This window comes from Tinamus guttatus, unplaced genomic scaffold (assembly GCF_059628265.1).
Source record: "Tinamus guttatus ecotype Peru unplaced genomic scaffold, ASM5962826v1 Tinamus_guttatus_pri_ptg000480l, whole genome shotgun sequence".
NCBI classification, from domain to species: Eukaryota; Metazoa; Chordata; class Aves; order Tinamiformes; family Tinamidae; genus Tinamus; species Tinamus guttatus.
The window spans coordinates 792387-815741 of record NW_028289014.1 but is presented as its reverse complement, the minus strand read 5'-3'; the positions used below and the strand labels follow the sequence as shown (position 1 = coordinate 815741).

At 65.9% G+C, this 23355-nt stretch overlaps 1 protein-coding gene across 1 annotated transcript in view; it reads left to right on the top strand.

Annotated features, from left to right (window-relative positions):
- Positions 1–1385: 1385 nt before the first annotated feature.
- ABR (ABR activator of RhoGEF and GTPase) overlaps positions 1386–23355 on the top strand; it is a 28078-nt gene continuing 6108 nt past the window's right edge. Inside the window, 17 exon segments of the mRNA XM_088533098.1 lie at positions 1386–1518; positions 5961–6145; positions 11385–11489; positions 12172–12357; positions 13350–13457; positions 14120–14180; positions 16154–16206; positions 16497–16526; positions 16528–16638; positions 16979–17100; positions 17244–17409; positions 17665–17787; positions 18033–18108; positions 18284–18388; positions 18933–19007; positions 19194–19291; positions 19399–19530. Coding sequence (XP_088389224.1) covers positions 1458–1518; positions 5961–6145; positions 11385–11489; positions 12172–12357; positions 13350–13457; positions 14120–14180; positions 16154–16206; positions 16497–16526; positions 16528–16638; positions 16979–17100; positions 17244–17409; positions 17665–17787; positions 18033–18108; positions 18284–18388; positions 18933–19007; positions 19194–19291; positions 19399–19530 — 1797 coding nt within the window. The 5' untranslated portion in view covers positions 1386–1457.

The window sequence follows — 23355 nt, the reverse complement described above, 5'->3', positions numbered from 1 at the left end:
CCACGGGGCTGCGCTGGGCATCGCTGCCCGTCCGACGCGTGCCGTGTGCTGAGCACGGGCTGAGCTGCACTGCGGCGATGCCTCTGCTTTGTGTCTCAGGGTGCACAGAGGCTTTTCCTGCTCACCCTGTGTCTCTTCTTGCCATGGCACTGGTTGGGCCACGAGTCGTTGCTTGTTGGTGGCAGGGCAGCACCCGCTGCCATCCCTGCCCTCGCTGATCCACGGTGATGGGTGCTGCTCCGAGGCAGGGCCGTCCGGGCCAGCTCCATTCCCTGAAATTCCAGCAGTGAGCGGTGGGAAATGGCAGCACCCTGCCCGCGTGCGGGGCTGCACCTCGTGCTGGTGACTCGTGGCAGCTGATTCGGAGGCAGGGCCGAGCCCTCTCCCTTGGTGCCAGGCCTCGTCCACATCCTGGCATCATCTCACTCCCCGACACGCGTTGGCAGCATCGGAGCGGAGCAGTGGTGGTGGTGGCGAAGGATCAGGATGGTGACACTTTGGCACTGTCCCGCTCGGGTTATCCAGGCATTTCCGTTGCCACTCGTGTGCTGGCACGTCACACTCGAGCTGCTCTTCCTTCCCCGTGTGCCTCAGGAGTGTTATCCCTCCCGCGGGTTTCCCATCTGCTCCCACTGCAGGCCCTTTCCCGGGCAGCCGAGGGCACCGGATCTGGATGCTGCCCGCGCCTCCGGTGCTGCTGGAGCTGCAGGAGGGCACTCTGGGCGCTGGAACGCTTGGCTGGCGCGCTGACATATTGGGGTTGATGACTCCGGCGCTTTGGAGTCCCTTTGGCTACATGTGGACAAGGAGGGCGGCTTAACCCCTGCCTGCTCGGGCTGCCTTGCCCATCCCCATGAGCCCTGTGTGGGGGGCAAGGGGAGATCCCGTCCCCCATGGCCACCTGGCCATGCAGCAACCTGGGACGTGGCAGGACCCACTGGTGACTGAGGTGCCACCCTGGGGTGCTGGGGTGGCTCAGCGGGCCCAGCGATATTCCCGTGGTGCCGATGCCTCTGTGTGGGAGCCGGGATGCTGCCTGGAGCCGAGTGGGGAGCGGGATGAGGAGGAGTCTGCTCCCTTCATCCATAACCGATGGGGAGGGGGCTCAGCCTGGCACCCCCGCCCCGTGGCGGGGAGGGGACAGCGCCAAGGTCAGCGGGTGGCAGCGGTGCCGCCGCCGCCGCGTCCCCTCCCGGCCCCGCTCCCCAGACACCCGCCGGGGGCTGGCGCGGGGGCCGCGGCGCTCGGCTCCCCCCGGCGAGGCAGAGGCGGGAGGCGGGACGCGCCGCTGCCGTCGCCGGGGCGGGCGGCACCTCCCTCGCCGGGCGCCCCTGGCAGCGGAGCGGCCGTGCCCGGCGCTGCGGGGCCCGGCGCTGCCGTGCGGCCCCCGCCGCCTCCCGCCCTCGCCGCCTTTGTTGTGAGATGCGGGGCTGAGCGGCGCCGCGGCCGTCCCCAGCATGGAGCCGCTGAGCCACCGCGGCCTGCCGCGGCTCTCCTGGATCGACACCCTCTACAGCAGTACGTGCCCGGGGCTGGGGGGGGGACGGGGGGCGCTGCGGCGGGGTCCCCCCGCTACCTGTTGTGTAACGCTGCGGCGGGGAGGCTGCCGGGCCGGCCGGGCCAGCACCGCGGCTGAGCCCCGCTGCGGCGCGGGGAGCTGGATGGGGACGAGCCGGGGTCGGCGCGGGCGGCCCCGGGGCTTGGGGGAGCTGCTCTGGTGACGGCGGCCCTGGCCCCTTGAGCTCACTGAGGCTGGGACCGCAGCTTGCTTTGCCATGGGGGTCCTTGGGGACATGGGGACTTTCTCCTCTGCTCCCATCCCTGGCTCTGTGCAGCCTTGGGAAGTCTCCTCTGTCCCTGCCTGCCGGCAGTGGTTTTAGCAGCGAGCGCCGAGGCTGTGCTCAAGATGCTGTGGAAATGCGGTCGTGCGGGGTCTGTATCCAAGGACCGGCAGCCGGCAGGGCCGGATGATCCTGCAGCGCACATTTGTGTGGGCTGCGTGCGATTCCCAGCCCTGCGATGGCCGGATCCGGACCTGATGTGGGGGGAGTATTCCTTGGAGCAAACCTGGCCCCAGGCAGCCCAGGAGTCCCAGCACAGCCTGGCCAAGGAAGCCTGGGACACAGCTGGGAGATGGGAGGGGAACCCGATTGCAGTCTCTGCTGTTGGTTCTGGGGGAGTGTTGGGCTGTGTGGCCATGGACGTGGGTGGTTTGGGGGATCTGAGTTCCCCTTAAGATATTTGTTCCAAAGCTGCTGAGTTCCGAGTCTGGTGTTTGTGGAGGTCTGGATCAGCAGGGCAGTGAGGTTTGATACAAGCATGTGGGATGGTCAGATGAGAATTCAAAGAACAGAGGGAAACGTCCTCCCTGCATGTATTTAGCATCTGTCCCCCCTTGAACCTGGCATGAGTGGGAGCGGAGGCCACGGGAGCGGTTGGAGGCAGATTGAGTGGGGCTGGATGTGAGAGCAGGCTGAGCCCCCCAAGCTGCAGCCTGAAACCTGCACCGACACCCGCAGCTGGAGGCTGCTTCCAAGAGCGTCAGTCCCAATCTCTTGCTTATGGTGGTGCTGGCAGCTGGAACAGAGCCTAGAGGCCACATCCAGATCTAGCATTTGTGGACTCCTTCCCAGCAGTTGCATCTCTATGAACCAAGCTGGCTTGGCTCCGACTTTCTGATTTCTTCTCTGGCCACCTTTGCTGCTGAGAATAGAGGCCCAAGGGAGACTGCTCAACATGTAAATATTTCCTGGGATATTTGGCAACCTCTGGCCTCCATCCTGTAAGTAAAGGCAACAGTGGGTCTGTGTGTCTGGACCTACGTGCAGCTGTGAGAAGGGGCTTCCAAGCAGCCAGATTGTTTTCTGTAGCTGGGTCAGACCTGTGTGGTCCACAGCACCCCGGCTAGCAGGCTGGCAAGCCGTGGTGCCTTGCTTGGAGGAGAACTTTGCAGAAGGGCTCTGTCTCCAGAGGGTGCACGATGTCTTTTTGTGCTGGCATCTCCTCCTCCACCTGCCTGGAGTGAGCTGTGCTTTGGCTGAGGAAAGGCTTCTCCATCCTTGTTGAAAGCTCTTGGTATGGCAGGTGGTCTCCATCCATGTGGATGAGTCTGCTGAGGGGTATTTGGTTGTGTGGACACTTGGCTGCTCAGGCACTGCCCTGTGGGCGCTGTAGCTGCTGTCCTGGGCTCCTGTGCAGACACATGTGACTCGCTGCCAGGTGTCCTTCTGCTGTGCCTGCTTGGAGGATGCTGGCAACTGGAATTGGTGCCAAGGCTGTGGCATATCAGGACAACAGCGATCTGTGTTCCCCAGCACTCTGTTTTTTGAGCATCCTGATAGGACAACCTGATGGGCACAAGCAGGGCTGTGCTGGTGGGATGGGAGAGGGAGTGAGCTACCCTTCAGAGGAGTCTTGTGGAGGAAGGTGGTGAAGAGCAAGGCAGGTCTGAGGCCAGCTCATGCATCAGTGTTGTCATGGTGAATTTTCACCCAGCCACAGTAAAAAAAAAACATGGCATTTTCCCAAACCTTCCTGTCTCAGAATAGCAAAATTCTCTTAACCAATATCATTGAACTTCTCTCTTGGAAATGGGACAGGACAAATGAGCTCTCAAGGTATGGCAGAGCCTGCAAAAAAAACAAAAAACAAAAAACAAACAAACAAAAAAGGGACCTGGGGGGTTGCTGTGCCTGGGCTAGAGACCTGGGTCTTGAAGGAGCTGGCTGCTGCCCTGGGCTGTGCTCCCTCTTGGAGATTATCTTGCTAGAATTAGTTTGGTCTGGACCTGAAAAAAATCTAGCGGAGCTGAATTGTTGTTTTCCTCATGGAGGTGCATTCCTGGTCCTGCTGGGACCACGCACAATCCTGGAAGACATAAGATGAGACTGCTTCAGGTCAAGGTGTCCTCACCAGCAGATATGGCCCTTCTTGGCCAGGCTTCCTCCATTGCCTTGGCCCCCCATCTTGGGTGGAGGAGAATTCCTACTGCTAAACCCAGGTGTCTGGAGTAAAACAGGTCTGGATTTTACCATGAGCGTCTAGATAGAGGGGGAGCCATTGAGGCAGATACGGGGGACAGAGCCAGGCAGTGTGGTCCATGAAGAGCCCCCAGGAGCTTGGTTGCTTTGCTGCAGATCATAACGGAGGCCATGGGAGGGTTAGAGATGGTCACTGTTTGTGAGAAGAGGCATCTCCTGATCCTGGATCCAGCGATCCAGATCCAGCCCATTACAGAGAGCCAAGTATGCAGCGAAAAGCGGTCCTTTCTTCCTGATGGTGGGTGATTGGTCTCTTTTCCTGATGGCTGTCAGGCCTAGGGGACATGATGGCTGCTGGAGAGCCGGGATCCTCTCTCTGTAACTGCAGGATGGTCCCTTCCCCTTGGGTACCTTGGGTACCCCCTTCCTCCCTAGCACAACAGACGTCACCTCTGGCGTGTGGCAGGGTCCCCAGCTGCCTCATTAAAATCCTGTTGCTTATCACCCTGCCTCCAAGCCAGCCTCAGCTATAGCAGGGGGACAGCGTCGTGCTGCCTGTCTCCTCTCCTCCAGCATGGGGGCTGCCTGCACTGGTGTTGCCCGCTCCATGGTGGCTCCATGTGCCTCCTCCATGCCAAGAAACCGGAGAATGTGCCTTGGGAAAGGCAGGAGGAGGTACTGGCAGCCTGGCCGCCCGCTCCGTCCTTGGCACCGGGTTTGCTGCAGATGCAGATGGGTTTGGCCAGGCCGGCGCTGCAGTAGGTGGGTGCTGGTAGGCACTGAGCTGGCGGCCGTGGCCTGGTTGATGGGAGAGGATGGCCCTGGACGGGTTTCCTGTCCGTGGTGGTCGGACTGCGCGTGCCTGGGGGCAGCCCGCTGGGTTCACCCCCTCCCTCCTGCTTCGGCTTCTCCCGTCAGACCCGCCATGGACCAGACGGCTCCGGGCGGCTCCACTCGGGCGGCTCCACTCCCGGTAGTGGCATCGCACGGGGCGGCGCCATGGCCTCCTCCCGCCCGCGGCAGCCGCCATCACCATGGAGACGCCACCATGGCCGCCCCGGCGGGTGATGGCGGCTGCCACCCTGGCCTCCTGGGGAGCTCGTTAGTGGCTAATTGCTAACGAGAGCGGCTCTGTGGTGCTGGCAGAGCTGGACGCGTTTGGCCATGTTGGGGCTCCCCTTCTCCATCCGCGCCAGGGTGCAGGATGGGGCTCCCTCCCTTCCTCCCACTCTGCCTGGCGTTGGCACTGCTCTTTGATTTAAAGATTTATCAGCTTTAATTATTAAATGGCATGAAGCATTGATGGGCTGAGGGGCGTCGGGCTGCTGATGCCGAGCAGCCCCCTTGGCTGGGGCAGTGGGTGCCATGGAGAGGGTGACATGGTGGTGGCCCCGAGGTCCCCCCAGGACAGTGCTTGGGATAGCACCGAGAGCCCCAGGTCTCCCCTATCCCCAGCAGCCGGGGCACCCGTGTCCTCTTTCCACCTCTTTCATGGGAGAGAAGTGGGGACAGATGGATGTGGCCCCAGGAGCAGTGAGGGGCTGAGGTGCCAGTGGGACCCCCATGGCGCCCGCACCGCGGCCGGGCTCCCTTCCCCCTCCGGCACCGGCCGCCCTCCCCTTTGTCAGCATCTCGGGCGGCTGCATCCGCCTCTTCCCGCCGTGCAGCCGGCTACGTTTCCATGGGAACCGTACCCCGGCCCCCGGCCGCGCTGGAGGAGCCACCGCAAAACCCGGCGCCCCTCGCTGCCTCCATCCGAAGGCTCCCAAAAATGGCTTCCCCGCCACTGCATGGGGCTCAGGAGCATCCTGGAGGCGGGAGAGCCTGGGCAAGTGGTGATGGAAGCAAGGGGCTGTCACCCTGGGCTTGCCACCCTCCTGCCATCCTCCTGGCAGGCGCTGGGCAGCAAGAGGGTCCCTGTGGCCTGCATGTGGCCATAGCTGCCGGCCTCTCATCATCGCCATCTTCACTCCCCTGTAGACTTCAGCTATGGTGCAGACGACTACGACGCCGAGGGGAACGAGGAGCCCAAGGCCCTGCCGGAGGGCTCAGAAACCATGCCCTACATCGACGAGTCGCCCACCATGTCCCCCCAGCTCAGCGCCCGCGGCCAGGACAGCGGGGACGGCGTCTCTCCCACACCTACCGACGTCCTCGGCACGGGGGTAGGTGGCCGGACGCAGAGCGCTGTGCCGGGTGCGGTTGAAGCAGGATTGCCCAGCTTGGATGTGTGTCTGGTGGTGGTGATGATCATCTGGTGACCCAGATGGCTGGGTTGGCTTCTCACACACTGTTGCCCTTGGCCCTGCAGGCTTTGGGCTCCTTTTCGCTGCTCGGGGGGAACAGCGTGTTGTTTGGAGGATGCAATATTTGTGGGAAGGAGCAGATGGGGAAAGTGCAAGCTCAGGGCCACATCGGTGCCATCCTTTGGGACAGATGTAGGTGAAAAGACACCTGCAAAGCCAGGAGAGCCCAGGCGGGTAGGACAGCAGCGCCTGGCTGCCGGAGAGCCAGGGCTGCCTGGATCTACAGGGAAGTGGCTGGAACCTGCAGCCAGGTCCCAGGAGCTATGAGGTCCCTGGGGAGCAGCTCGGCTTTGGGGACAGGGACAGTCGCTCTGCTGGGCTGCCAGCTCCATCTAGCGGCTCTGGGGACAAGTCACCAGCCGGACACCTTGTCAATCCCCTCCTCTTCTCTGGGGAACTTAGGTTTAACTCTTCCTCTCCTTGAGCTCTTAGCAGAGCCTGTGAAGAATTGGGATTTTGTGTTACTTTTAGAGGAGAAACGTTTTGGAAAGATTTGGAGTGGAAAACCCAAAGGAGAAAATAATTTTTTTTTTGAATCCATGTTTCCCAGCACCCTGAGGGCAGTGGGGCTGCTGTGGCAGCGATGCCGGGCGCAGGGAGCGCTCCAGGCTGCTCTCCCCGGTGTGCTCTGGGCAGGCCGGCTCCCGGCTGGGCACCGCAGCTGCCTCCTTCCCAGCTGCCTCCTTCCCGTCTCCCTGGGCGCTGGCCCTGGCACGGGGCAGCTTCAGGAAGCGCCTGCCGGGCCCTGGGAAGGGGCAGCCTCGGGCGGGCAGATGCTGCTGCCCGGCGTGGCAGCGTGAGCTGCAGCGGGGTCGAGCTCTGTGATTTTTGCAGGGGGCCGCTTGGCGCTGGCAGAGGCTGCGCCGGAGGGCAGGAGGGTTCGTGTCATGGAAAGAGTTAAGCCCTGCACCCGGATGCGGAGGCAGCGAGAGGTGTGGCTTCCTCCCCAGGGTCCCCTGCCTGCCCCGGCCCCTGCCCAGCGCCAGCAGCCTCCGCTGGGCGCCCAGCACCGGCGCCCGCAAGGGCGACCTCCACCCCGCGGCCCAGCACCAGGCCAAGGGCTGGGCTCCCTCCGCCGACACGGACCCTCCTGGCCCGTCCGGGGGCTGCCTGCGGAGCACCAGGCTCTGCAGGGGCCACTCGTGGCAGCTTAGTTGTCCCCTGAGAGCCTGGCACCGGGTTTGTTGGTGGATGTGTTGTTAGGCGGTGGCCTTCTGTGGGCAGATCTGGCCTTCTCCGTCTTTCCAGGGCAAATAGGGTGGTGGATGGGGAGGCTCAAAGCCATGTTCCTCAGCGCTACCTGAGTGTGGATGGAGAGGCTGCTCAGACTAGATGCAGGTGCTGGAATGGTCTCAAGTGGCCGTCTCGGCTCAGCGCTGGCCCTGTGCTGTCCCAGAGCTAACAGGATTGGAAAGCATTAAAGCTCAGCGCCAGCTCTGCCTCCAATCTCTTTATCTGTAGCCGCTTGTCCTGGGGCTTAGCTGAGTGCCATCTGAATGCCCCTGCTTGGGGCTGACGTTCATCTCTCTGTGCCTCCAGCCTCAAGATGGGCACAAGGTTGCACTGTGATCCCCCTGTCTGGGTGGCACAGGGAGCCTGGCTCAGCCCATGGCTGCTCTCCGCTGAGGTGGGACTGGTGTCTCTGCCTTTCCGTGCTTGAAGGGGACGTGTCTCAGCTCGGGATGAGAGGGGCTTTCTAGCAGGGCATCCTGCAAGCTCCTGCGGTGGCTGTAGGTGAGGCTGGCGTCCCCAGAAGCTGGCCGCAAATGCAGAACTTATTGCCCTTCCTCTGTCCTCCCACCTGCAAAATGTGAGTGCCCTGGCACAGGCCATGGTCTCTCCTTGGATACTGTAGGGCTTGGCATAGGGAGGGTTAGTCTTTGCAGTTGGCCTTCCTCCCCACATCCTTATGGCCCAGTGTGCCCCTCTTGCCCCAGATCCTTGTGCTGAGGGCAGGGGCTGGTGCGAGGTGGCTTTGCCTTGCCCTGGGGACTGGCTGCCATGCCCAGAGTCCTGGTGTCCTGTGCCACGTCTATACCAGGATGGAGCTTCAGCATGGAAGCATTTTCTAGCAGGGGCTCTGGAAAGGCCTTGTATCTGTGTTCCTGCCCTTGCTTTGGGCACTAGGAATTTGTTAGGAGTTTTGAGAGGAGCAAGGAGAAGCAATAGGCTTATGGAGGTAGAGCGCCCGCAGCCTCCAGTTCCTCTTTTCTGCAGAAGGGAGAGGGGGGAACTGCTGAAATGGCTCTTGAAGTAATGGATTTCTGCCCCTGTCGCCATCCCCAGCCTGGTCTGGCCCTGTTTGCACCACAGCTTGTTCCCCGGCTCCCTCGGCAGCTGCTGGACTGGGTCCCCTCTGCGACGGGGGGGCCCTTTTCCCAGAGAGATGAGGTCCAGGTCCCCTTTATGGGAGCTGCTCCCCTCTGCTGTCCACTGAGTCCCGTGGCCTCCCTCCCGTGGGACATGGGGACAGCAGGGGCCTATGGGTGCCAGCCGGCAGGACGGATGCTCGCGCGGGGACGCGGTGCTGTGGGGCACGGCAGCTCCGCATGGGCCTCTGAAGGAGGCAAAGCTGCTGCTGCGGCACGGCCACGACACCCCTCAGCGACGTGGCCGGCATGGGGTGGGCGCTGCCGTGCCAGCACTGAGCACACAGCCGGGACCCTCTTTCCGTGCCGAGATCCCTGGAGGGCGCTGGATGCTCCGAGCCGCCCCTTGCCCGGGGGGCAGGCAGGGCCGCCGGCGCGCGCCGTGCGCGAGGCCCAGCACGCGGCCGCTGCCACCTGGGCGCCCCAGAGCGCGGGCGGGCGCCCCGGCGCTGACCACACGCCGCCGCCGGAGCAGCCCCACCTCCAGCGCCAAGCCTTGCATTTCCTGTACGAGAGCAGGGCGGAGCGGCGCGGCCGGCTGCGGAGCCGCGGGCACCGCCAGCCCCTGCAGCGCTCGCGGCCCCGCGCTGCGGCGGAGGCCCCGGGAGCGCCGCGCTGCCCTCTCGCTCGCTGCCAGCCCCGCGCCTTCCGCGGCGCCGCGCGGGCCCTTCGGCGGCTGCCCGGGAAGCGCTTCCACGCTCCTGCCGGGACGCGGGGCCAACGGCCTGGGCCGGGGCAGGCGGGAGCACCGGCAGGGCCATCATGGCTCCTCTCACCGCGGCGCTGTGGCCGGCGCGCAGGGCTCGGTGAGGCCAGGCTGGCTCTGTGGTGCCAGCCCTCCTGCCCGGCAGCCTCCCGCGGCCCCCTCTGCCCCCCTGCTGCTCGCAGGCCATGGAGGAGGAAGAGGAGGCCATAGGGTACCTGGATAAAGTCCTAGAGGATGAAGATGACTCTGAGCCGGGAACCCCCACGAGCCCCGGCCCTCCGTTCTTGGCCAGCGAGAAGGTGGGCACAGATCCCCCGGGGAGCAGCGCCTCGCGCCACACCGAGGGTGGGCTGAACAAGGGGCGTTTTGCCGGTGCCGACGGCGTCCAGGTCTGGGGGCTCTCCTCCTTCTCCTCGAGCCCCTGCAGGGGCAGTGGGGGGCACGGGAGCATCGCTGCCCATGGGGCTGAGCACAAGGCCATCTGTGAGGTGCCGCAGGGCTGGAGCAGGGGCACGGGGCAGCGATGGGAGCGGGGCTGGGTGCTAAGGGCTCAGGGGCCATGGCCATGCAGAACCACTGCCGGATGCTCCGGGAAAGGCTGGACCATTCTGTGCTGCTGATTCACCTCGAGGCTACGGGCTAATCCCCTGAGTGCCGCCCCAAGCTGCCTGTGCCCGCGCTGTGCCCTGCTCCTGGGGCTCCCCAGGAAACCCCAGGGTTTGGGCAGCACCCACTGCCAGCCCCAGCCCTCCCCTGGCTCCCCAGCCGGGCAGGGGGCCGCAGCCGCCCCATCCTTGGGCTCTCCTGTGTGTGGAGCTGCCCAGGGGCCACCCCTGCTCCTCTGCTGTCCATGCAGGGGGGTCTGGCTGGTGCCACCCCCTGGGTTGGTGCCACCCCCTGAGGTGTCGCGGGCCCTGGGAACGAGCGGGTCCCTTTTCTCCCAGGCTGCCTCGCAGGGCCCGGCCCCGGGGGAAGCAGGAAGAGCCCGTGACTAAGCGGTGGCAGCGAGCCCGTGAGCTCTGAGCGCACAAACACGGCCCCGCGGGCACAGCTTTGCCAGGCGCAGACCCCGGGCTCGCGGCGGGCGGGCGCCTCCAGGCCCAGCGAGCGGCAGCGTCGCCCACCCAACCCAGGGGCTGCGTGTCCTGCCCAGCGTGGCCACGCGGTGCCCGCGTGCGGGCAGAGCCCCACGCGGCATGGCCACGGGCCCTGCGTGGGCATCGCGGGCGGCTGGTGTGGGGCAGAGCGCCCGCAGCCGCTGCGGGTGGGAAGCAGAGGAGCATGTGGGCAGCCCCATCCTGCATGTGCCGCAGGGCCAGTACCCTTGGCAGCGTTTGCCCTGTGCCAGCCGGGGCCTGGCCGGCGGCACAGGACTGGGCTGCCCCCGCGCATCCCACACAGCGCGTTTTCTGGAGCAGCTAGGGAGCGAGCTGAGAGTTTATGTTCCCCCTTTGGAGTGGTCTGCAGCCACTGGATTAAGGAAGAGGGTCCTGATGCTGCCGGACTGCAGCTCTGCTTGGCCCCGGTCTCGGCAGCGCAGCCCGGCTCCGGAGGGTGTTCCGTAGGGAACGGGCATGGGACACTCGGATGCGCTGATGTGCCGGGAGCCGAGAGGTGCCCGGCAGACGTGCGGGTGGTGCCTCCCGGGCGCAGGCTCCAGGGAAAGCCCTGGCCGGGCGGTGCCGGCTCACGTGGCCGCCGCGCGTTACTTCACCAGGACTCTGCCCTGGGAGAGTCCTGCCACGGCCTGCGCCATCCTGGAGCGTTGCCAGCGGCACCGGGCGCCCGGCCAGCCAGGAGCCGGGCCAGGAGCGACGCCAGCCCGGCCTGTGATTGCCAGCTGGCTCCAGTCCGGCTGTGCCGCCCGGCGGGCAGTGCCCAGCCTCGCTGCTCCTTGCTGTAGCGTTACCCCTCCTCGGGATGTGTTTCCACACTGGTATCTGCAGAGATGGGCCCGGTGGGATGCGGGATGCCCTCCCGTGCCGGCTGCTGACTCCGCTGGACTCCTTGCTGTGTCACGCAGGGCGAGCGGGATGCTGGCAAAGGCCTGGAGATGAGGAAGTTGGTGCTCTCTGGGTTCCTGGCCAGCGAGGAGATCTACATCAACCAGCTGGAGGCCCTCTTGTTGGTAAGCACACATCCAGCCCGGGCTCCGTTCCCCAAGGAGGTCCCCAGAATGGGATAAGTAGATGGGGTCACTCCTTCCCAGAGTCCCTTCCCTGGGCAGGGCTGTGTGGAGCTTCCTCGGAGGGAGCGGAGCCGCAGCAGTCGCACTGGAGCCAGCTCTGCTCTGGCCTGCTCATCCCCTCTCTCCTCCTTGCTCCACTCATGTGGCTGGGCCAGGTATTTATAGCCCTGCTTCCTCCTGTGGACTCACTGGCCAGGGTGGCAAAGACGCAGCTGCTGCACATGAGGGTTCCTGCTGCTGCGGACGGGGAAGTTTGCAAGGATGCACCGGCCGAGCGCGGCCCCGCGCAGGAACGCGGCTCCTCGTCCCTGTCCTTGGCCTTCCCTGGCCGCACAAAGACAGAGGTGCCTCCCTGAGACCCTGACCCGGACAGCCCTTGCCCTGGCTCAGATTTTCCAGTGTCCCAGGACCCCTGTGCAAGAAAATGGAACTGTTTGGGGACCAGTTTTAGCTGTTTGGGGCCAACCTTTACTGGCTGCTCCTTGAGCCCAGTGGTGTCTGGGCTTGGCAGGGCTGTGGTGCCATGGGCAGTGATGGGAACCCTGCTGTTACACTGGAAATGTCTCTAGGGGTGTTTTCCACCCAAGCTCCGCCAAACATCTCCCTTCTCCTCGTTTGGCAGCCCATGAAGCCGCTCAAGGCCACGGCCACCACGTCGCAGCCTGTCCTCACCCTCCAGCAGATTGAGACAATTTTCTACAAGATCCAGGACATCTATGAGATCCACAAGGAGTTCTACGACAGCCTGTCCCCAAAGGTGCAGCAATGGGACAGCAACATCACCATGGGCCACCTCTTCCAGAAACTGGTACGCACCTTCCTGGGACTTGCTTTGCCGAGGAGGAGGAGGAGGAGGGCGGAGCACCGGGCTGTGACACAGGATGTTCAGAGGGGTCTCAGGGCATCGCCCGGTGCTCACCAGCAGCTTGGGCTGGGCAGCTTGTTGCACCCCTGCTCTGTGCAGCCTCTGCTCTGCTTTGCTTGTGTCCACAATACACTGCTTGCAGCCCGGTCCCTGCCATCCTGGGGCACTAATGTGGCCTCCGGGCCATCATCATGGTCAGCCCAGGGTGGAGAGCCGGGGCGCAGCCTTGGTGCCCCTCTCTGCGCCAGGGATGCCCGTAGTAGCGGCGCGGTCCGTTCATCCCCAGGCCCCGGCCACACCAGCTGCTTTCTTCCTCTGCTGCTTCACACATCCGCGACCGCAGGCAGCCCTCGGGGCAGCCCTTGGTGGGGTTTGCTCGAAGCGCGGGGCTGGCACGAGCTCTGGGCAGGCCAGGCAGGCGCGGCGGCTGCGTTACCCTCTGGGGACAGGCAGGGAAATCGCTCCCTGTGGCCCGCGGGCTCGGGCGGGCGCTGCAGTGACGGCTCCCCCGGGCCATGCCAGGGCTCTGCGGCCGCTTCCCGCTCGTGCCTGGGAGCAGGGATGCCGCTGTGCGCCCTACCGAGGCCTGGCAGGGCATGTGGCAGGGACAGGGCAGCCTCACGGGCGCTGGGAAACGGCTCTAGCTTCAGCCACCTCTGTCTGCTGCCCACACAGCTCTGTCTGCTCGTTCTGGGCATCAGTGGCACGGCCACGGCTCGGGGCTTGGTGCGAGCCCCGGTGTCCTGCTGCAGCCAAGGGCTCTCTGCGAGTCGAGACGTGCAGACCTCGGTTCTGCCCTCGGGCTGCCTTGTGATCCCTGGGGGCTGTGAGCATCCCCGTGCTGTCCCGCAGGCAGGGACACGTTCCTTCTGCTGCTACCCAGCCTGTGGCAGTGCTGCAGGCTTTACCGTCCCGCTGGGTGCCCTTCCCTACAGGCCAGCCAGCTCGGGGTGTACAAGGCCTTTGTGGATAACTACAAAATCGCCCTGGAGACGGCAGAGAAATGCAGCCAGAGCAACTACCAGTTCCAGAAGATTTCGGAGGTGAGTTGGGCAGGCTCTGCACCCAACGGGGGCAGGTGTGGGGCACAGAACATTGTCCCCATGGCCGAGTCCTTCCCACGTGCTCTATAAAGGTGCTGTCCCTCTCCTCAGGATGGTCAGGAGTTGTCCCAAGGACAAGGCCATCTTTGCAGAGTTGGAAGTTTGTGGCTGCTGGGCAGGGAGCTGGGACAAATCAAGTTTTGGTCCCCCTGTGCCAGCAGTTTGGGGCGATGCTGTGCAGGAGGTGGCAGTGGCGGGTGGCAGAGCCTGGCCCTGCATGTACCGTGGCAGGGAGCAGCCACCCTTTGTACTGAGCACTGTGGGCTGGGAGCAGGTTTGGGAGATGAGCCCGGGAGCTGGTGCAGCCGGACTGCGGCCGGGGGTGGCAGTTTGGGTCGGTCCCTGCTGCCCTCAGTAAGACGAGCAGAGAGCTGCTCCCTGCGGGGGATGCGCCCCATGCCTGGCCCTGCGCTCCCCTGGGAGATGGGGACCTCCATGGCTGTGCCCTCCCCCTGCTTCCTGCAGCCCCTCTGGAGCAGGGATCGGAGCACGGAGCTCAGCAGGAGCAGCAGTGGGATGCTCCGGGTGGGGGTCCGCATGACCTTGAGCACCGTCCTTGCCCGGTCCCCAACCCCTGCTCTCACGGGCCTCTCCCTCCGCAGGAGCTGAAGGTGAAGGGCCCCAAGGACTCCAAGGAGAGCCACACGTCCGTCACCATGGAGGGTACGGCGCGCGCCGGGCGGGCGCCGCGGGGAGGGGGACGCAGCCTTTTGTCTCCGCGCGGGACCGGAGCGCAGGAATCGCCGCGCGGCTCGCGGGAGCGCAGCCCTTTGTGCAGCCGAGCGCGGCGGCGGCGGCGGTGACGGTGCGGAGCTGGGGGGGGGACACGCGCCTCGTTGGGACGCCGGGGGCATGTGGCAGCCCCCCAGCCCCTGCCCAGCCCCTCGCCGCCGCGCGCGGGCTGCGCCGGCACCGCGCTGAGGGGCTGCTGCCGCAGCCGGGCTGAGCTGCCGAGGGGAGGCAGCGATGGCTGCGCCGCGCCGGGGCTGCCATGGAAATCCTCGTCGTCGTCCGCCTCTGCTGTAACTGCACCTACGGTGAGGCTGCGCGGCACGGGGGTGCCTTTGGGGCGGCGCGGCCCCCTCCCGCGGGGCGAGGGGCGGCCACCGGCGCCGGGCGCGGCGGTCCTTGCGGGGCCCGGCGGCCACGTCGTGCGCTGCAGCCTCAACTTGGGAGTTTCTTTGTTCCCGGCTCCATGGAATCATCTTCGGCGCCGGCACGCGTGGCCGCACGCTCGCCATCCCCTGCGATGCGGTGGGACGGGGATGATGGGGAGGACCTGGGCAGGGTCCCTGTCTGCTCACTGGAGGCCACCAGCCTCTTGGGTCCCTCACCCCCTTGTCCCTGGTGCTGGGGAGCCTCCCCGCTGGCCTCGTGCTGCTCTGGGTCTCTGTCCCAACTGGGGACACGCTGGGCTACTCCGTACTTTGCCTGTAGCCTCCGCAATGACAACGGGAGGCTCTGTCCTCCCTGTGGGTCTGGGGTAGGAGGGAAGCGGGAGCCCTGGAATGCCTCCCTTGCTGGGTGCTGCCGTCATCCCGGCTCGCCCCTGCTCTGCTTTCACTCCCTGCCTGGGGAATTACCCCTGGTCCGGGAGCTGCTCCGGGAGTCTTTATCCCAGGCAGACCCGCCGCGTGCTGGGACACGGGGCCTGGTGCAGCCCGACGTCCCCTTCCACCTCCACCGAGGTGAAACCCTCCAGCGGAGGGAAACGAGATAGGACCCCGCTCCGTGACTCATAGCGGAGCGCTCGGAGAGCTGCGCGGTTCCTTCTTCTGCTGCTGTCCGGAGCCTCTCCTCACTTGGGCCCTCCGCTTTGGGGAAGTGGTCTGAATCGAAGGGAAAGTCCAGAGGCATCTGTCTGGGTGTAAATAGCTCAGGAGACGTGCGAGGGGTCGGCCGCAGGGTGCGGGGCCCGCTCCATGGGCCTGTCCTCCTACAGAAGGGTGCAGAGCATGGGGGGTGCAGCCCCTAAAGAGCCCCCAGTGCCTGTCCTGCACTGGGAGGGTTGTGGCAGCATTTTCCTTGGAGGGAGTTTGTGACCCTCGCCCTAGGGGGTCGATGCTGGGAGCCTGGGAAGCTGCTGAAGCTCTGGCCGCGGGTGGCACCGAGCGGCCCTTCCGCTCAGCCACTGCGTCACGGCGAGGGCGCAGGGCATGGGGCCCATCGGGTACGTGGGGACACGCGTGCCTGGGAGCCTGCAGAGTCGTCTGGCAGGGCCTGCGCCGGCTGCTCCCCGCTCCAGAGCTGCTTCTCCAGAGGGGACTGCGGCTGGGATGTCCCGTGGCCAGCGTGAAATAGGGCAGAGCAGTGTTGATGGTGATGATGGTGGTGATGATGATGATGGAGGCCCTCTGGCTTTGCAGTCCATGAGGAAGGGAACCTGCCCAGCGCATTCACTCAGCACCTGCGGCACGGGTGGGCGTCAAGGTGCTGTCACCAGCACTGGGCCACAGAGCGGGGCACCCCATTTGCGCCATGCTGCCTGCTCTGCTGTCCCACCTCGCCGCGGCTGATCCCGGCACAGCGGGGCCGGGGCCAGCAGGGACAGCCCGGCCTTTGCGGGCCCCTGGCTCCGGGGCAGGGACGAGGTGCTGGTTGGGCGGCTGCTGATGTCTCCCTGTGTCTCCCCGCAGCGCTGCTGTACAAACCCATTGACCGCGTGACCCGGAGCACCCTCGTCCTGCATGTGAGTGTGACACCAGCCCGGAGGTGGAGGGGGGACACGGATGTTGTGGGGCAAAACAGCCGGTGGAGGCTACGCTCCCCTGCGTACGGGGGCTGCCATGGCCTTGCCTGGCATGGAGTAGGCTTGAGGTGGCCATGCTGTCCCTCTGGCAGGCTCTGCCTAGGTCCCATAACTCCCAGGAGATGATCACTTGGCAGCTTCTTCATTGGGAGCTGTTGGTGTCCTGAGAACCGGTGCCTGGGTGCTCTGGGAGCAGCTGGGCCCGCTCATGTGCGGCTCTGCTCTTCCAGGACCTCCTCAAGCACACCCCCGCCGACCACCCCCGACTACCCGCTGCTCCAGGATGCCCTCCGCATCTCCCAGAACTTCCTCTCCAGCATCAATGAGGACATCGATCCCCGGAGGACAGCGGTCACCACCCCCAAGGGGGAGGTGAGGCAGGCAGGGAGGGCAGCGCCTGGGTGGGGGTGACGGCCGAGCTCTCTGCAGGCTCCTGGATTGGGTCCCTGCTCTGAGCCACCGCACGGTGCTTGGCCGGGGAGTGGAGAGAGGTCCTCTTGACACAGCCCCAGCGTGTGGGGTTGGGGCTGTGTCTGGTCCTTGCTGCTTGCTGGCACCGTACTGAGAACAAGGGGCCATCGTGGCATGCAGGGACACGGACCTTCGCCTGCTGCTGTTGGCCAAGCTGCAGAGTGACACAGGATGTCCCTGCTCTGCGGTGTGTTCGCCTTTGCTCTCTGCCCACTCTCATGCCAGCCCTGCTTCCCTGCAGACCCGGCAGCTGATCAAGGATGGGTTCTTGGTGGAGCTGTCGGAGGGCTCGCGGAAACTGCGACACGTCTTCCTCTTCACCGACGTCTTGCTCTGTGCCAAGCTGAAGAAGACGGCAGTGGGGTAAGGAGGGCCCTGGGCTTGGGTGTGTGAGCTGCATGCCCTGTCCCCGGGCAGGATGAAGGGTGTCTCCAGGAGACGGGGAAGGCAGGAGGATGGGGCAGGGGCCGGGGGGGCAACGCTCAGCCCCTGCCTCTCGGCTGCAGGAAGCACCAGCAGTACGACTGCAAGTGGTACGTGCCCCTGGCTGACCTGGTGTTCCCATCGCCCGAGGAGTCGGAGCACTGCCCGCAGGTCCATGTCATCCCCGATCACGAGCTGGAGGACATGAAGATGAAAATCTCAGCCATCAAGAGCGAGGTGCAGAAGGAGGTGAGACGAGGGTGCAGGGGGCCAGGGAGGACATGGGGACCTCTAATGTGGGGGTGTGTGGGGCTGGCTCGTTGTGCAGACTTGGGCCATGCGCTGGGATGCCCATGGGGCTGGACTGTGCCCTAGTGGGGGATTGCGGATGGGCAGCTGATGCCCCATCCTGGGTATGGGACACACGGGAGATGGGAACACCTGGGGAGTCTCACCCGTGTGTCCGTGACCGACCCAGACGCTCTGTCCTCCCCCTGCCTGCAGAAAGCCAACAAGGGGCAGAGCCGGGCCATCGAGCGCCTCAAGAAGAAGATGTTTGAGAACGAATTCTGGCTGCTGCTGAACTCTCCCGCCATTCCCTTCCGCATCCACAACCGCAACGGCAAGGTGAGGAGGGCGGGCAGGAGGCAGCCAGTGGGGTGGTGGGACTGCGTTGTGCTGCGCTGGCCGGGGAGAGCCAAGTCTTGCCCCTCTCAGCTGCTGTTTGGAGGGTCCCAGCAGGGCTCAGGTGTGTGGAGCAGCAGCTGCACTTCCCTCCCAACCACCCATCAGTGCTGGGATTTCTGCCAGCATGGAGCTCTGCTCACAGCCCTGTCCGTTCACTGCTTTCTGCATCACCCTTTCTCTTCCAGAGCTACCTGTTCCTGTTATCGTCTGACTACGAGAGGTCTGAGTGGAGAGAGGCCATTCAGAAACTGCAGAAAAAGGGTAAGTCAGGGATTCTAAGCCCTGCCGGGGGTTCCTGATGCCCACGGGAGCTGCAGCAGCTCCCAGGTCCCATGAGCTGCGGGCGGCCCTGCAGGATTGCAGCCTGCTGCCGTCTGACCCCCCGGGGACAGCGCTGGCTGTGTCCTGCTCACGCTCCCTGCCTGCCCTCCCACAGACCTCCAGGCCTTCGTCCTGAGCTCCGTGGAGCTGCAGGTGCTCACGGGATCCTGCTTCAAGCTGCGCACTGTCCACAACATCCCAGTCACCAGTAATAAGGACGGTGAGTGTTCACTGGCCTGGAGGCCCCTCTTTCCCTCTGGGCAATTTGCCTCTCCTTGGGGAGCCCAGTGTCCCCACGCAGCACGGCCTGGGGCTGGCCAGGTCCCTCGCGTGGAGCAGGGGCTCTCTGCAGGCTGTCCAGGCTGTGCTGGGGACATGTACCCACCAGGTGGCACTGGTGGGGCAGAGACAATGTCCCAGCATCACCAGGATCTCTACTCCCTGCCTGGTTTTGGGGTCTCTCCAGCATCTCCACAAGCTGGGCAGGACCAGGGTGTCCCCAGAGCAAGACCAGCCAGTCCTACTGCGAATGTTCCCTCGGGCTACCCAACAGCAAGGGACTTGACCTTTCCCAGTGTTTTGGGGCACCCTCCACAGCGGGTGGAGACACTGTGATGTCTCTGTCACTACAATATCCCCAACATCTCAGTGCTTAGAGCTGGGGCTTGCTATGAGAAAGTCTGTCCTGGGGCTGTCCTAGCGCTGGGGGTGCTGGAGACTGAATCTGCAGTCCTAATAACATCCTTCTGTTCCCTCTGTTGCAGATGACGAGTCCCCCGGGCTCTATGGGTTCCTGCACGTCATTGTCCACTCTGCCAAGGGCTTCAAGCAATCTGCCAGTAAGTGAGGGTGGCCAGGGGCTGGCTCGGAGGGACCCTTGTGATCTCAGCTCCAACCTGGGGCCCTGTTCTCTACTCAGCAGCCCCATGGGAAAGGAAAAAGGCCAAATAGGTCCTGGGAGCTTGGTGCTGATGTCCCCTGTGCAACTGCCAGGAGGTGTCACTCAGCTGTGTCTTCTTTCCCAGACCTTTACTGCACGCTGGAAGTGGACTCCTTCGGCTACTTCGTCAGCAAAGCCAAGACGAGGGTTTTTCGGGACACAACTGAGCCGCAGTGGAATGAGGTGAGAGGAGGCAGCGGGATGCAGGAAAGGGGCTGTGCTGCCCTCTCCCTTCCAGATGCAGTTTGTAAGCCGTTCTGGGGCTGAACCTTCCTCCCTCTGTCCCGCAGGAGTTTGAGATTGAGCTGGAGGGCTCCCAGTCCCTGCGGATCCTCTGCTACGAGAAATGCTACGACAAGACCAAGCTCAACAAGGACAACAATGAAATCGTGGACAAGATCATGGGCAAGGGACAGATCCAGGTATGTTCTGGGGCACTCCGGGCTCGTGCCTGGGATCAGAGAAACCCAACAGGCTGCTGTGCCCATGGGAGCAGAGTGTGAGGTCTCAGCTTGGGTTTAAAGGGAGCGAAGAGGATGGGCATGAGGGATGCAAGTGATGATCCGGGGCATCGTCCCAGCAGAAGGTGGGAAAAAGCAAGGCAGGATCCTGAGGAGGCAGCAGGGCTGGCAGCTGCCCCCCATCCTGCATCCGGCCCCGGTCCCCGGCACGGCTCCCACGTCGGGCCCGGCGAGCGCGCGTCAGCAGGAAGCGGGAGCGGAGCCGGCTGGCGCGTGCCGGGCCGGGAGCGCTGCCTTCCTGCCGGCACGGCCGGGCAGATGGAGGCCGCGGGGCGGAGGCCGGCGCAGCAGCCGCGGTGGCGCCTGCCCCGGGGAGGGCTCCGGGCGCGCGGCCCCGCTCCCCGCGCCGGCGCAGCCGCCCCTCCCCGCCGGCCGCGGCTGTCCCCCCTCTGTCACCATCTGCCTGCCTGGGCCTCCATCCGCGCTGCTGTTATGGCAACGGGCGTTGCCAGGGCAACGGCTGAGCCGCCTCCGATTGGTGGTTGCCGGGCAGGGAGGATGGAGGCCTCAGCTGCCCTGAGATGCTCCCAGGTGAGCAGGGCCAGCAGGGCATGAGGAAGGGGACAGTGTGTCCCCCGACCCCAGGACCCGCAGCATCCTGCCCTTGGCGGGCTGCGGGATGGCCCAGGGCAACTGCAGAGGGTTTGGGGCAGGGGTGTCCCATGTAGGGCCTTGGGGGGGACCTCCAGCCTGGCTGCCTCTCCTCCGGGAACAGCGCTGCTCCAGGGATGTGTCCCTCCATCCCAGCCCACTTCCGAGGGCCTGGCAGGGCCGCCCGCTCGTGGGAAAATGCCTGCAGGCAGGTCCCCTGGGAGAGGGAAGGAGCATGAGACGGCGCTGCTGGACCGAGGCGTGATGCGGGGCACAGGTCCGTGCGAGATGGGAGATGGGGACTCAGCCTCGCCAAGAGGCTGTCCCTGGGGGAGACTGTCCCAGGGCCTCCTCCTGGGGACAGGGGTGGCACCGAGCCCAGCTGTGCAGGAGGGCTGGGACGGGGGGGCTCGGCGCCCCCAGGGAGCCAGCCCAGCTGCGCGCTCCGAGCGGCCGTGTCAACAAGCATGAGTCACACCGGGGGCCGCGGGGTCGGCACAGCCCGGCTCCGCGTCCGCCGCGGGAAAGCAGGGAGGAGAAGGGGAGGACCTGGGGCTGCCGGCTCCGGAGGGTCCTGGCTGCATGGAGCAGTGTCCGTGGGGGCAGGACCCAGGCTATAGTGCAGGGGCCGGTCTGGCGGCTTGGCAGGGCCACGCTCGCTCCCCTGGCCCGGCCGTGGGTCCCGGGTGGGCAGTGGGGCAGGGAGGCAGCAGAGGGAGCTGGGATGGCAGTGAAGCTGCGTGGGCCCTGCCGCGCCGCCGGCTGCTCCGTGGGAGGGGGCGTCTGGGTGTGGGGACGCTCCGGTGCTGCTCCTGCTCCCACTTGGTGTTAACCCCCTTCAATGTGCTGCTCTGGGCAGGAGCAATGGGGCGAGATGGAGCAGCCCCTTCACAACCCCGGCGTGGTGCACAGCAAGGAAACAGGCCCATCACAGTGGAGATAGTGGCCACGGGCACAGGGCGCTTTGTCTGGCCACTCTGGCAGAGGCTCTGGAGGGGCAGGATCATGGTGTTGGGGTCTGGGCTGCCAAGGGCCAGATCCTGCGCGGTGCTGAGGCCGGGATGGGGATGGGGCAGCGCGAGTCTCCAGCTCGCTCCTCGCAGCATCCCTGGGTGCTGCAGATGAGCAGAGGCTGTGCTGGGTACATGGGCACCCCCTTCCCCACAGGGCCGCTGCCGTGCGCCCGGCTCTCCCACCAGAGCAGGGCAGTGGCTCCCGGCCGCGACGGGGCTGCCGGCGGCTCCGTGGGGCCGCGGCGGGCGGCGCGGCGAGAGTTAAGCGCGCGGGGGCCGCCGGCGGGGGGGCCGCCTTTGAGTCACTTCCTCGCAGGGGGAGGGAGGTTTTGGGGCTGCCGAGCAGCGCCAGCCCCGCTCACACCCTGCAGGATGAGCCCTGGCTGCCGCCGCGCCGGAGCCGCGCTCGCCCCGGGCACCGCGCACGGCACCATGCCGGCGCGCGCCTAAGGCAGCGGGCGCCGTGCCCGGGCCCTGCCGGGGGACCCTCGCGGTGTGGCGAGGCCGGAGCCCGAGCGGCGGCGATGACGGACGTGCTGGTGCAGCCGGACTGCAGCCCCGGCTCGGTGTGCGAGCGCCTGGAGCGCGGCGGCGAGGAGCGCGCCGAGGAGCCCGACGGCAAGCGCGCCGCCAACACGGGCGCCCGCCTCTGGGGCAGGGTGCGCAGCAAGCTGCTCCGGCAGAAGGTGCCTCGCGGGGACGCGGCGGGCGGCCGGGGGCTCTGCTTTAGCTGGCGGCTCCCTGAGGGCTTCGCTTGCAGGGCATGAGCTGGATGGGGTCTCCGAGTGTGGCGGTGCCCGCGTGTCCCTTGCCAGGGGTCGGGGCTGTGGGGCTGCTCTCAGGGGTAGTTAGTCCTGTTGTTTGCTGGCTCTGTCCCTCCTCACACGTGTTGGGCTCCCAGGGAGCTGGGGCAGCCAGAGCCCACGGGCCGGGTCTCAAGGCAGTCGGTGTCACCTGCTCTGCAGACACCTGTGGTCCCCGCGGGTCCTGGGCTGGGGCCGGGCTCTGAGTCCCCCTGCAGATGTGCCCACAGGTGCCGTGCATCTTTGCGGGAGGAGAAAGCTCAGGGCCGGCAGAGGGGTGATAAAGGAAGGGGAAGGGGCTGTGCTGGAGCTCCTGGGATCATGAGGGAACGCAGGAGCCTCTGGCAGAACCCCCTCCGCGGGCAGGAGCTGCGTGTCCCCGGGGCCGAGGTCTGCGTGGTAACAGCGCCGGCGGGTCCCGGCGGGGCTGCCTGTGACGCAGCCGCATTAACCTCGTTTTTGTGCCGCGGGAGAGGGATTAAGGGGCGGCGAGGGGCCCCTGGGCAGCCGCGGCACCGGCTCAAACCCTGCGGGGCTCTGGCTTCCCCCCGCTCCGGGGGCTGCCGTGTCCAGAGCCGTCCCGCAGAGGAGGCCTGGGACGCGGCCCGGCTCATTTTACCAGGTGCTCGCGGCTGTGGGGCGATGTGCTGAGCTGACAGCTGCCCCGGCAGCGCTCCCGGCCCCGCAGCACCTTCCCTGCCACCCCTCCCTGGCCCTGGGGCGCTCGGCCCCGGGCTCCGTCCGCGGCTCCGCGGGGGCCCTGCATTGCCGGCAGCGTCGGTGGCGGCTGCGGGGGCCACGCTGCCCCCGCGGCGCGGAGCCGCTTAGCAACCGCCCCGCTCCCCGGGCACGGAGGCGCCGGAGCAGCCGGCGCCGCGGTGGGAGCCCCTGTGTTCCAGCCAGAGCTGGTGCCACCGGGCACGGTGCGGGGCTGGGACGCCCGGGGTGCTGCGCTCGTGGTGCGGGACGGGCCCTGCGGGGACGGGCCCAGCGGCTGAGTCACTGTGGGATTTGCTCACATCAGTGTCACCCGGGCCCTGCGCTGGGTGAGCTCATGGCCTGAGGAGGGGACGGGCCCGGCCTGGCAGCCCCTGTCCGACCTCAGCTCCGCGGAGCCACCCGAGGGAGTCACCCAGGGCCCAGTTTGGAGCCGCTGACTCTGCCCGTCTTGGTGCAGCACGGCCCGGAGGCGCTTTGAGGACAGAGCCCAGGGATGTGGCATCGTCCCCCAGTCCAGTGTGCGTGGGATGAGCAGCAGGCACAGGCGACGATGGGGTCCTCAGCCATCAGAGGACCGCTGCTGGCGGGATGCTCCTCTC